This window comes from Mus musculus, chromosome 7 (assembly GCF_000001635.26).
Source record: "Mus musculus strain C57BL/6J chromosome 7, GRCm38.p6 C57BL/6J".
In the NCBI taxonomy this organism is placed as follows: Eukaryota; Metazoa; Chordata; class Mammalia; order Rodentia; family Muridae; genus Mus; species Mus musculus.
The window spans coordinates 49,511,944-49,526,026 of NC_000073.6; the positions used below are offsets into that span (position 1 = coordinate 49,511,944).

General features: G+C 48.3%; 1 protein-coding gene across 33 annotated transcripts in view; it reads left to right on the forward strand.

The window, feature by feature from the left end:
* The window catches only part of Nav2 (neuron navigator 2), a 651,028-nt gene that overhangs the window by 552,881 nt on the left and 84,064 nt on the right, over positions 1-14,083 (forward strand). For 2 of the 33 annotated variants that reach the window (XM_006541310.4, XM_030243112.1), the window contains exon 1: positions 9,929-10,998. The exons of 27 other annotated variants lie outside the window; for them this stretch is intronic. In XM_006541310.4, the coding sequence (XP_006541373.1) occupies positions 10,973-10,998 (26 nt within the window). In that variant the 5' untranslated portion in view covers positions 9,929-10,972. 4 more of the 33 variants (XM_006541309.4, XM_030243115.1, XM_030243113.1 and 1 more) reach the window with 4 other exon arrangements.

Below are 14,083 nucleotides of genomic sequence, written 5' to 3' on the forward strand. Positions count from 1 at the left end.
GGCCCACATCTGCCTGGAACTCCAGTTCCAGAGGATCCACTACTCTTCTGGCCTCTGTGAGCACCAGGCATGCACGTGTTTGCCCAGACATATGCACAGACAAAACACTCAAACGCATAAACTAAAAGCCAGCCCTACCATGTGCTTCCTGGATCCTAGCAGCTTAAAAAAATGCCCTTGGATCAGGTATGCAGCTGCGGGTTCTGTGAGAACGCAGACACACCTCCCATTACTGCTAATTTGCAATCCCCCCCACTCCACCAGGGGCTCCGGGGGTCCAAGCTGCCTAGTTCTGTGACTGGTGCCCTGCTCTACAGCCCTACCTAAATGGATCCATTACAGTATCTTCCAGGCAGCTGCTCTAGGTAAATTAATACCTGGAGGTCTTTTTCCCTCCCTGGGAAATGTTAAGTACTGTAACAGGCTTTCATTTAAGGCTGTATGAGGCTTATTTCACCAGCTTGCTATTTGGAAGTTCTAACAGAACACCTTTATGAGTAGCGACTGTAATACCCTTAATCCGCTAAACTTCCTGACATTTCAAACTAAGTGGATTGCTGCGGAAGAAATCAGGCACTCCCATCCCTATGCATTCATCCTGCCTGGGAATCTTCCCAAAGAAAAGCCAGGGAAGACCGGGAAATCCCACACACTTGTTCCAGTTTTTAAATATCTACTATGATTAACACCTTTTTAAAGGGGGACGGGGAATAGCAGGTATCGTTTAATTATTTTAGTGGGGGTAGGGCTGGGGACAGAGGAGTATATTATGCCACAGTGCCTCATGAGTGAAGGTCAGAGGACACAGCCTATGGGAGTTGCTCTCTGCTTCCACCTTGTCGGTTCCAGGGATCAAACACAAACCATCAAACTTGGCCACAAGCACCTTTACCTGCTGAGCCATCTCACCGGCCCCTGTGGTGTTTTTTTTGTTTTTTGTTTTTTGCTTTTTTAAAGAACAAAAGCAAATTTTGGAGCCATGTGGTTTCCTTCTTTGCTAAAAATAAAACGTATGATTTATCTGGAAACATAGGAAACACAGTGAAGCAAACAGTAGGGCTTGAAGAAAAAGGTGGATATGGTCTGATTCTGATACCCGTTAGTATTTCGGTGTTTCCCACAATTCTCTATTCATGCATTTTATTTTCAAAAGCTTAGACGTTTTTGTCTTTTAAAGATTTATTAATTATTATATCTAAGTACACTGTAGCTGTCTTCAGACACACCAGAAGAGGGCATCAGACCTCATTACAAATGGTTGTGAGCCACCATGTGGTTGCTGGGAATTGAACTCAGGACCCCTAGAAGAGTAGCCAGTGCTTTTAACCGCTGAACCATCTCTCCAGCCCGACCTTGAACTTCTGACTCTCCTGCTTTCCACCTCCCAAGGGTTCTTCCTCCACCAGACACTGAGAGCCTTGTGCTGTCTAAGCTCTTCACATGCATGGCTTTAGTTCATCTCTAAAAGTAAGATCTTCCCCAACCCCTGTGGCTCAGTCGATGCAGCTGAGATGCACCTGCCTGAGAGCTTGGGAGAGTCAGCCAGCCAGCTGTGGCAGAGCCGGGACTCGAACCTGGACAGTGTGGCTCTACAGTCCTTAATTCCAACTGTGGCTTTATGAGCCCAGAGCAAATGAGAGGTGTTTTATAACTTGCTTTTCATCAGATACCACCATGTTCCTGCAGGAATATATTTTATCAGAATTATTTATTAATAACCACACAGTTCTTCATTGAAGAGCCACCCTCTGATTAATTCTCTCCAGATGGGGGAGGGGATATATTCTGGCTGTTTCAGCCCTGTTGTTCTTAAACAACAATGCAAAGGCCATTGTTCAAACTCGATGTATGTGCACTAGTGTGAGCTGCCTATTAAGCCTGCTTTCTATATTTTCCTTATAATGCTAACACTGATGCCATGATGCCCTGGTTCTGTAGGGTATAGTCTCCAGTATGTTCTGTTCGTGACAGGGCTGCCCTGAGCCATTCACATTCTCTGTTGTTGTTCCTGGCTCCGGGTCTGGGGGGAGGGGGGGGGGAGTTTGGCTAAAGAACAGAGCCTCTGTCTCTGTCCAGTTGGTTGTCACAGCTGAATGCCCAGTGTTAGCTATCTGCATTTTTCTCTAAATTGTATGATGGTTTTTATCTTTCTCTCTCAATCTAAATCAGAGCACAGAGTAAGAATCTGCCTTGACATCACTCACCTAGTCTTCTAGACAGGGAGAGGAGGAGAAGTGGGGAGCCATGGACTCCGCTTACCATCTTACTCCTCCAGTAATGAACACAATGTGGCTGGCATCCTTCCTCATGTGCCAAGTGCAAAGTCAAGGCAAAAATTCAGGAGTGGTTAAAGCTGGATCTCCTCGATCTAAGTTAAAGCTAGGTCTGCCTAGATCTCCCCCATCCGTGTGGCCTTGGGCAAGTTAGCCAACCCACTTCCCCCCACTGTCTTCATATAAGCTGAGAGGTAATGTATCATTCATAGATACTGTCAGATGGATTAAATAAGGCAGTCAAAAGTAGCAAAGGAGAGCAGTGGCAAATGTCCCAGTTCCTTTTCTCTTCTTAAATCTTTCTGTGTGTGGTAGTTTTGCCAGCATGCATGAATGTGCACCACATGCGTACCTGGTGCTCACAGAAGTCAAGAGGTGGCGCTGGCTCACCTAGAACTGGAGTTACAGGTCGTTGTAAGTCACCATGTGGGTGCCAGGAATTGAACCTGGGTCCTCTGCAAGAACTACAAGTGCTCTTAAGCACTGAGCCATTTCTCCCACCCCCACCCCCGTGTTGTGGGCTTTAGCATGTAATATCTGTGTGTTGGAGGTGATAAGGTCTGTCTTCCTAGGGAAGGATGAGGTCATACTTCACTCTGGTACCCAGAACTAATACAGTTCGGCTGTTTTGCTTCTGTGTCTGTCTCTGTCTCTCTCTCTCTCTCTCTCTCTCTGGTCTTTTGGACAGGGTCCCTCTACATAGCCCTCAGTGCTGGGATTAAAGGCATGCTCCAAGCCCCATAGTTTGGGTTTTCAATACAAGGGAAAAGTTGGTAAGCTCTTATTGTGTGCTGGAACCCTGTTTTCTTCTCTTCGCTTATTTAAAACAGGTTCCCCCTCCCCCTTGGACATTAATGGTCAGATGAAGTTTAATTCTTAACCAGTCTGTGACTTTTCAGGTGGCCTTCCTTCCTGCTAGACAAATAGCTAGAATGAGTTGGGCTCTCAGCCAGACCCCTGTTATCCCCCCTCCTCCTCCTCCTTTTGAACTGGACTAGATTGTGGTTTAGAGATTGTGGTAGGTTTTGCAAACCAATTTTATAGTTTCCTATAAACTTGGAAGGGAAATCACAAAATACCAAGGCTCCAGCAGGGGCAGGTTTTCTCCATAAAGAGCCTCTCATCTTGTGGCTGCACAGGGTTCCATGTGGTTGGATACTGACAATATCGGATGTGTTGCCTGGCACTTAGAAAGCTGGCCATGAGTTGGGGGACTGTCTCATCCCCAGCAGAGGACGGATGGCTTGAGAGTCTGTTTCTCAGAGAAAGTGATTTTGTCTGAGAAGAATTTTCAGTAGTAGATCCAGGGGTACACATCATGCTTGGAGGGGCTTAGAGGACTGTGTGGATAAGGATTGTCCTGGCTCTACATCTTCTTAATTTCATTTTCATTACATGTGTTTAATTGCGCATGTTCACTTATGCCACGTTGCCAGGCTTGGCAGTAAGCACCGTTAGCCACTGGGCCATCTCGCTCCACCTGTGCTTGCCTCCCCTTCTCCCTGGTTATCACATCCTGCAGTGGGCATGTTCACAGGTGCCCACAAAGCTGTCCTGTCAATTAGACTTTCGGAAGGGTCACTTTGAATAGTTCGTAATAATACCTGTCTCAATTATTGATTTTCTTTTTCTAAGTCAGAGTCTCATATGGCCTGAACTTTCTGTGTAACTGAGTATGATCTTGAGCTTAGGATCTTCCTGCCCCCAAATCCCAAATGCTTGGACTATAGGTGTATAGCAGAGCTAGGGAGCCACTCAGGGCTTCCTCTAGGCTAGGCAGGCTCATTGACAAGTGAGCCACACCCCTAGGCCCATTGCCCCCGCCCCCTTTCTTGAACCTGTCTCACTATTTAGCCCTAACTCACCTGTATTATGAAGCTTTGAGTGGCCTGGAGCTTGCTAAAGATATCCTCCTGCCTGCGCCTCTGCCTTCAAAATGCTGTGATTCGACTCATATACCACCATGCTTGCCTCTCCTCATGGAGATGTCTCAGCTGCAAGACATGTATTCGAACACTCGGAATTCTCTCAGTACATCCAACTCCCTCATAAATACAGACCCCGCAGCCAACGCTGTTCTTGTGAATCTCCTTAATGTTTTTATAGTGTGGGTGCAAAGAGCGAATAGCCATCCCATGTCCTCACTACTTAAGGTGTATCTTCATGACTGAAGGTAGAGGAAGGCCTACCTAGCTCCAAATTTATCTCTAAAGGACCTGAACTAACTTTTCTCAATTGCCGCCTTGGAGACCTCAGCTTGGGAATTTGCACGGCTGCTGCTGTTAGCCAGAGGAACTTGGAGTCTGTCTCCCTTCTGGAATACTCCCTCAGCACCTGTGTGTCAGTTTGCAATGAAGTATATTCCTCTTGACCACTGAGCCATCTCTCCAGCCCCTTAATTTTTTTCAAATTACACACATTTTGTGTGTGTGTGTGTGTGTGTGAGAGAGAGAGAGAGAGAGAGAAAGTCACAGCTTAAATATGGAGGTTAGAGGACAACTTTGAGCTGTGTGGGTCAGAATTGAACTCAGGTTGTCAGGCTTGGCAGCAGATGCCCTACTTACTAAGCCATTTCACTGGCCCCAAGGTGCTTTATTTTCTTTTGTTTGGGAGTTTGGATTTTTTTTTTTTTTTTTTTTTTTTTTTTTTTTTTTTTTGCTGCTGTTGCTGTTGTTTTGAGACAGGGTCTCTTTGTAGCCCAGGCTGGCCTTACACTTACTATGTAGCCCACGTGAGCCCCTGTCCTCCTGCCTTGGTCTCCCAAGTGTTAGCATTATAGGTAGGAACCAGCATGCTTAGCTTGCCTTCTGTGTTCTGGTTTGTTTTGTTGCTGGTAGTACCTCACAGCACAGCTCAGTCTAGTTTAGAGCTGATGATGTGTTCTAGGCTGGCCTTGAATATGGGGCAGTCCCTCAATCTCAGCCTCCCAAGCTTTGGTATTACAGAGGTGAGTCACCACATCTGACTTCCACCGGCTGCCTCAGGCTACATCCGATTTATCCCCACACCAGGCAATGCCACGCATCCCACACAGGCCCTTTTATCTCTCCTCTGCGTTCTTCATCCTTCCTGGCTCTCCTGCTTTTCTTCTTCCCTCTCCTTTTTCTGTTACTAACAAGCTATAAAAAGGTACCTTACTCACTAGGTGCCTGGTGCTTCAGATAGAGAAACCAAAGGCCAGAGAGCATGAGGCCATGACTGGAAGACCCCAGATGCAGCTACACCGAGCATGGGCTTCCAACCAGGGTTCAGAGGCCAGTAAGTCTCTTACAATCGAGTGTAAAAATACCTATTACACCAGCACTGGGAAAGCTGAGGCAGGAGGATTGCCCCAAGTTTGAAGGCAGCCTCGTCTTCATGGCAAGTTCTATCCATCCAGGGTTATATAAACAGACCTTGTCTCAAAATGTTCCTCCAACCTTCTAAAAAAAAAATCTTGTTAGTATCTTATTTGTTGCAGGTTATAGCCCGAGTGTCTACCCCGCTCTTTCATGGGTCTGTGACCAAGTAACTATAAAGACTTATGGAGCTAAAGGCTTTGGGGACACTTCAGAGGCTCCAGGAGACTGTGGAGAGGTTTGCCACACAGCAACATTGGTGTAGGCTATGGGAGGAGATGGAGCACAAAAGGAAAGTGTGGTAAAAGAAGCTCCCAAAGAAGGCCATGGAGGAAGAGTAACAGGGTCCAGAGTGTGGAGGCTTTCTCAAGAGGTGACACTGAAAGACAGGCTGCAGTGGGAGAGAGCTCGGCCCCGTTTGGGGAGTTGGGGGCGAAGAGCCACCATGGGTGACATGGGCAGGAGAGGGATCGCACTGAGGCTTCCGAGCAGGGCAGTGGATTCGGGTTGACACCCAGTTCCTTGGGAAGGCATCAGAGGTTTTAGGTGGGAATGATGGGATCTGAAATGCAGCTGAGCAAGGTCATTGTCACTGAGTCTGGAGGACTGAGCCTGGGGTCGGGGAGGGGCAGAGGCAGAGGCAGCAGGCTTGGATCAGGCTCTGCCTAGAAGGGCCAAGCAGTGAGCAGGTTCAATACTAGAGCTCTGTCCTTGAGAAAAACAATGAGTGGCTTCTCATAGGACATCCACAAGCCCAGGCTTGTCGACTGGTGATGAAGGGGGGGACAGGGAGGGTCCTTGGACCATCACTTGAGATTCTGGGCTGCTCTCTCCTGTTCCTTCATGAAGGCCACTTGCGTGTAATTCTGCACAAGTTTCATGGGCTTTGCATGGTCTGGGTGCCAGCCTGGGGTTTAGCCTGGGGAAAGTTATCTGAAGTGGGTATTCCTATCTGTGCTGCTGTGGGAAGTCCTCCTCCAAGCTGGAGCGGTGTGGCAGCTTTGAAGTCACCTGCACTCCTGTGAGTGACTCTCACTCGTTCTCTCCCTAAGTCAGCCCAGTAAACTCTCAAGGAACTTTAGTGAAATCATACTTTGGTGACCCAGAAAGGAGGAGGTAGATTTTTGTTTATGTCTCCCATGACAATGTTCTTGAGGGGTGTCATCAACAAGATCTGGTCAGAAGAAAGAAAAGAGAATTGGGACAAGTGACACCTGGTCACATATTGAAGTGTTAACACAACACAGACACATTAAAAGATGGAAGCACTGACTTGGTTGAAGGATCCGATTCCACATGTGCTGAGTGTCCAGAGGACCCAGGCTCGAGAGATGACAACTTAGAGGTATGTGGCTACAAGTAGTATTTGGAGCCATGCATGAGGTCATGGGAAAAGATGGTAGAGAACAGGGGGAGATGAGGGATGGAGAAAATAAGAGGAAGGAGACCAGGGAAACAGTAAGGGAGGGATAGGAGGCCCAGGGTGGAGGATAACACCACGGGAACCTGAGAAAGAAGGAGAAGATCCACCTGCGACTGGAAACTCCGGTGGGGTATGGATGAAGAAGTGGCCACTGGCAGAAGAAGCCATTATTGTACTTGGGGAAGAAAGGCAGCTGTTCTCAGAGGAGAAGCGGGTACCAAAGGGAGATGGTGGGAGGTGAGTTCTGTAGCTCTTTTAGCAAGGACTCTCAATGATTAAGGAGGAGCATGGAGTCCAAGGTTTTGGGTTTGTGATTTTGGATTTTGCTTTTGAGATAAGGTCTCATGCAGCCCTGTTATGAGTTAAATAGCTGAAGATGGCTTTGAATCTCTAGCCCTCCTGCCTCCTGCCCCTGCATGCTGGGATTACAAAAGCATGTGAATTGAGTCTTAAGCCTTGTGTGCTAAGTGAGCCTTCTATTGACTGAACTGCTCTGTCCCCAGCTTGAAAATCCTATTGTATTTGAAGAGACAGGTGGCATACTTCTCAGCAGGAGGGGGGCAGTAAAGAAGGGGAGCCTGTGACTGTGCAGGGAAAGAGCTAAGTTTCTCTGCTGCCACATCTTAAATGCTGTACTCATTAGAAACAAGGGCCTGGGGCCGCACACATGGCTGAAGGGGTAAGAACACTAACTGCTGTTTTAGAGGAGGTGGGTTCAGTTCCCAGCACTCACATCAGACTGCTCACAACTGTCTATAGCTTCGACTTCAGGGAACCTGGTGCCTCCTTTTGGCTTCTGTGAAGACCTACATGCGTGTGACATACATACGCACACACAGGAAAAAGGAGGAAATAGGGCCTATCTTTTAGAGCCATTTCCTCAGTTTTCTGTTTTATGATTGTATTCCCAGAATGAAGTTTTGCTCTACTTTCTGATGTCTGGGTAGCATTTACTCAGCTTCTTTTGCTCTTAAGAAATGACTGTAATTTTGGAACCTTGACATTTGATAACATGGTTACTATGGGTGAAGCAGTTGGGAGTTTTAGGTCATTAGAATTTGGCCAGTTTTTAAGTTAAGGTCAGAAACAATCCTTCCCTACTAAGAAACAGAGAATTGCCAGCTGTCTCAGAGTTGAATGGCTTCCCGACCTTATTTTGATGGGCTCTGTGTGTGTGTGTGTTGTTATTGTTGTTTCCTTTCTCCTGTTGTCTGTGTCTTTAAATTTTTTAAAGAATCTATTGTATTCTGTGTGTATTGCTATTTTGCCTGCATGGATGCCCATGTGCACACACCACTCATGTGCTTCATACCTATGGAGGCCAGATGACGTCATTGGATCCCCTGAAACTGTAGTAAACCATGTGAGCCACCATGTGGGTGCAAGGAATCAAAACTAGGGACCTCTGCAAGAGCAGCCAGTGCTCTGAACCAGGAGCCGAGCCGTCTCTCCAGCCCAGCTGGGTGTTTCTTAGTCACACCTGATTGTCATCTGCTGTGAGGCATTGAGCCTTTTATATCAAAGAGATGATTTTTAAGTCTGACCACAGAAAGAAAACTGAAGTCCCCCACCCTAAGCCTTGTGTGAGACACAAGTCATTCCTGTTGTACAAGAGTCACATGACACTTTGTCAGACTGCGACCCAGCACTTAATAACCCTCTGAGTCTGTCCTTACTCAGGAAAGCCAAGCCCAAGGTGTCTCCTGTGACTTGCAGGCCTCTTTGGACCTTGGCCCTCTGGCCCGACTCTCTCCTAGTCTCCCTTTGATTCCCTGGTCACTCTGCTGATCCCTGTCCTCTTGGACTCCATGGGTAGCTTGCATCCTGCCTCAGGGTCTTAGCTCTGTTCTCTTGGAAGACCCTTGTGCTTGCTCAGGTATTCACACAGCCAGCTCCCACAGGGCAGGCTTTTGGGTCTGAGGTAGAACCCACCTCCTCAGCTGGGCTTGCTCAGACACCCTGTGTAAAGCTCAGACAACCCCCTACCGTAGCACATCCTACGCTTTGCATTTTATTTTTTTCAGTAGCCTTTATCGCCAACCAGCTGTATCATTTGCCTCCAGTTGTCATTTTACTGTGCGCAGCTCGCAGGTGAAACTTCATAGCTTCCACTAAAAGATAAGCCCCGTTGGAGGAAGCCCTCTGTCTTCACTGTTAACTGCTGGGTTCTTGCACGTAGAGCAGCGCAGCTTGCACACCTCTGTGATTATGCTTTAGCTGGGTGAGCAGATGGGTAAATGCATGCTTAGGCAACTCCTAGTTTAGCTCCATGGCTAGTTAGGACTTCGTATGTGTGTATGTGTGTGTCTACATTTCCTTTGTATACATTGGTTCAGACCCTCAGGCATATTGTTAAAAAAAAAAAAAGGATAGAAAAGAAAAAGTCATTTCTGGGACAGAGAAGATTGGTCATCAGAGCCGAGAAGCACCCTGGTTAGCTAGAGCTTGTCTCTCCCCTGATTTGGGTCTGAGGAAATCTGGACTAGCTAAAAGTACGTTCCTTCCAACCCCCACAGCTGCCTTTCCATTCCCAGTGAGTGCTGATCGGGTGAAGGAGGGCCCTGGGGGCTGAGACAGGAATGAGTAACCTCCCTGGCTGGGACTCCTTCAAGATTGCAATCTCAGCTCCTAGACTCTCTGCCTTTTTATTCACCTGGGAAACACTCCCGGCCCCACCCCCTTCCTTTCCTCTTTGAATCCAATTTTATTCCCTCTCAGGTGGGTGGGGGCCAGAAGGGTCTCCATCCCCTTCTCAGAACTTCTAAAAACCCCACAGAGACCCAGCACACTAGGTTATTGCTCCCCCCACCCCACCCCACCCCTACTCCCAGAAGACCATTCCTCCACCCTGCTCCCCACACACACACACACACACACACACACACACCCTAACCAGCTACAGCGGCAGCATGGCCCCCAGAGGTGAGCCTAGCTCAGGAAAAAGTGTTTCGAGGCTGCTGTCTTCCAAGGCTGCTGTAAGCCGCTCCGTAGGATTTGTGGAAATAAGTAGGGGTTTGACTCATCTTTACCCTGTCTCTGGAGATAAAAGCCTGTGGCCATAACTCGGCTTTGCTTTTACATTGTTCCCAGCCGTGAGACAGTTGTTTCCTTCTTCCGGCATCTGTTTCTATCTTGCCTTCTGAGTGCTGCATCACAGGTTTTCATAGAGATTAGCTGGGTTCAACTCCTTCCCATCCCAGACCTAGTCCCTCTCTGGTCCCATCTTCCTTTCCCCACCAGCGCTACCATAAAGCTCGACGTAGCCATGTGAAGACTGAGATTCTTTTTCTTTTAAGACATTCATGGGGAATTAACGCATATTTCCCTTGGCACACCATTAACACCGGCATCCTTAGAAAGAGTGTGCGTCATCCTTAGAAAGAATGTGCATCCTTGTTAACCGTACAGACAGGTAACATTTTCTCGTTCCCTGGGCTTTACCATTTTAACCAAATGCTTTGAAGTCACATGTTCACCGTTGGAGCCGAGCTGTTATGGCCATCGAGTTTCATGCAGTTCAAAGAAGCACGTGTTGCTGAAAGGACCCTTTGTGGTTTTAGTGCAGTAGATATGGGATCTATGATAGCGGCGCCTGAGACATGTACAGGACCCTCTCTTCGGTGCTTTACGGTAGGGTGTCTGAGTTTGCTGTTGGATTTGCTTTGCTGAAACTTCACACAGCTGACTTGATACCAGCGCTGAGCTCTGACCTCCACTCCCTCAGCACTTTAAAGGTTAATTTTGTTGGCGGATCGGATTTCCCTCCAGGGCTAGGGAACCGTAACGGTCTCCTCACTAGCCCCTCAGTAGCAGATTCACAGGGTGCTGTGACTGCCCAGCCCCGGCGTGGGCGGGACGGCCGGCTGCAGGGACTGTGGTCCCATGAGAGTCACTCGGCTTCTTTGTCCACCGTTCTCCAGGGACCATAATGTAGTGCCATGCTCTGGCCTAAGAACCTTACAAGGTAGGACGATTTCTCAAAGTTCCTGGGACTAGGGGTAGAGGGTACACGACGCCTTGTGGGTCCTTGGCAAGTATTGGAAAGCTGGCAGAGCAAGCAATGGGGCAGCTGCCAAAATCACCACTTGTGTGTGTGTGTGTGTGTGTGTGTGTGTGTGTGTGTGTACAAATCCCGCCTCCCCGTGTCCTCCTCTTTAACCTTGATGGCTTAGAGGTGGCTGGGACATTCCCCAAAAGCATTTGACACACCTAGACAATTCATCTCCAGTCTCTCTTATCAAACTAGGCTGTCAAGCCTGAAAAACAGGGTGTTGCTCACCCAGCTGTCTCAAGTCTTCATTCCAGGTCTTTTGGGTTGCTTGGGGGAAGGGGAGTGGAGTAAGCCGGAGTGGCCCACGCCAGGGCTGCTGGTGGCTTGATTAAAGTGACTTGCATGGAGGTTTTGTTTAGAATCTAAAGAGCCAGATGAGGCTGCGGTTGTATTTACTAATACTGAAAATTACTGAGTGGGCTTAAAAAAAAAGTCTCCTAAAAATTAGGTCCCAGGAGAGAAATGAGCAGCTTCAGTATTACAGCCTTAAATCTATCCATAAATATGTGTGCAGCGATCCGGTAGTCCAGTTTTTAAACCTAACCAGGGAAAATAAAGTGGATCTCATCACCTACTGTGTGTCAAGCATCTAGCAGCCACCTTCCCCTTCAGTTTTCCTTGCAAAGCCTGTAAGAGCACGCCCAACTTGGAAATGAGTCAGTGGGAACTCAGAGAAGTTAAGTCCGTCATTCAAGATCACACAGCTAATAACAGAGAGACTGCTTCGCAAAGGGTGTTTCCTCTGGTCAGGGATTCACCAGGACACACCGCTGCTTAGCAACCTGACTGGGAACCTGCTTGTTTCTGGGTTAGGAAACACCCTGGCTTTGCAGTGGGACCTAGCTGCTGGCAGTCCTGACTTCCTGAGGCTCCCGGTCCATGTGGTGGCTTTGGCTGAGGCTGTGCTTCAGAGAGCTGGGATTCTAAAGACTGGTCACATCTGGGAAGGCCGATGACCTTGGAGCTGGCCGTGGGCTGCTGGGGCCTCCTTCCAGGCAGCTGAATGCCTTTTAGAGGGGAAGATGTCCAGCTTGCATGTTAATGGTGCCCCAGGCTGTGGGCCAGCTGGGGTGCCTAATTAGCTACCACCTTGCTTCTCTTCAGTCCGAAAGCCGATTTTGAGTGGTAGGTGATTTTTTTTTCCCCTCTCGTATTTATTGATTTTATGTGTATGAGTGTTTTGCCTGCATGTATATGTACCATATACTTGCCTGGAAAGGATTGGATCCCCGGGAACAGAACTTGCAGGTGGTTGTGAGCCACCATGTGGGTTCTGGAAACTGAACTCGGATCCTCTGCAAAGAGTAACTAGTGCTCTTAACCACTGAGCCATCTTTTCAGCACGAAGGCTAGCTGTTATCCTTCCCTCCTTCTTCCTTCCTTCCTTCCTTCCTTCCTTCCTTCCTTCCTTCCTTCCTTCCTTCCTTCCTTCCTTCCATTTTCCTTTCCAGACAGGGTCTCTCTATGTAGCTCTGGCTGTCCTGGAACTCGCTGTATAGCTAGCTCCACCTGCCTCTGCCTTCTAAGAGTTGGAATTACAGGCGTGCACTACCATGCCTGCTGAGGGGTAGTTTCTGGACCTAGTTCCTTGTCTAGCTTTTTACTTCAGAAGGCAGAACGGTAAAGGAAAGCCTTTGACAACAGAAAGGGAGACTACCATTCCTACCTCTCTTCCTGCTGCCCTGGAACTGTGTTTCTTGTGTATTCAGCTTTCTTTCTTTTTTTTTTTTTGTTTTTTTTTGTTTTTTTCGAGACAGGGTTTCTCTGTGTAGCCCTGGCTGTCCGGGAACTCACTCTGCAGACCAGGCTGACCTTGAACTCAGAAATCCGCCTGCCTCTGCCTCCCAAGTGCTGGGATTAAAGGCGTGCGCCACCACTGCCCAGCTGTATTCAGCTTTCTATAGATTTCTATAGCCTTAAGATGTACCGGAAACTAAACAGAAGGTCAGGGTTGAGAATTTATGAGGAGGTCGAGACCCCATGTACCCCAGCCCCCGACCTCCGTAGATTTAAGGTGGCCAACTAGTTGGCCTCTCTGGGAATCCCCCCCCCCCCATTTCCTTTAGCTCACAATTTTCAAATGACCTGTGTCCTTGGCTTGGAGAGCAGGTGGATGCTCTGATTTCTTAATACCCTTCCCCCTGCCAAAGCAGATTGATTTTTTTTCTCCCCTTGATGTGGTTCCCAGGAATTCTGGAACCAGAGTTGCTAATACATGAAGTGAGAGGACCCTACTCAGCTCGCTTGGCATCTGAGGGCTCCCCTTCCCCATCTATATAAAAGACCTTAGTACTCGCTAGCGATAGCACAGTCGGCTGACATCCACAGGATACTGAACCGGTGCCTGGAACCTGTTATTAAAACTCTTCTCCCTAGTCAGCGAGTGTTCACTGTTTGCATGCCTTGCGATGACGGCTGGATCTGTGGATGTTCAGTTTAGGGGAAACCCCTTCTGGGAAATTGAAAGTGAGGCTGAGTTTGCTGAGAACCTCGGCCCATGCTGGCTAGTGACTGGCAGTGGCTCAAGCTGAGCATGGTGGAGCCTGGGAGGAGAGAAGGCTTTGTGTAGCTGAGGTCAGCAGACACTCTGGTGCCTGTTACAACAATGAGGGTCTGAGGCATCCAGACCAAAGCCTAGGGTTCCCAACCATGCCAAGCCCCTGAAGCCAGAGGGAGAATTTCACGCTTGCTCGGAGGGACCACCTACTTGTCCAGGAGTGGGTTACCCAAATGGAACAAAGGTGCTGAGGGGTGAAACCCAAGCCCGGAGCAATCTCATCTCTGCTAAATCCCCTCTAAGCCCTCTTGGTGGCATTTCTGTTTCCCTCTCTTCATCCCAAGTGACTGGGCTTGCACCTGGCACCATCAATAGAAGTGCTTCTCCCTTGAGACCTTGTCCACAGACAACAGCAAGGAGCACTATTCACCACCACCACCACCCCCAAAAAAACCCCAGACTTTACTGCCTGTTTCACAATGTCAGTGACACCTCCCTCCC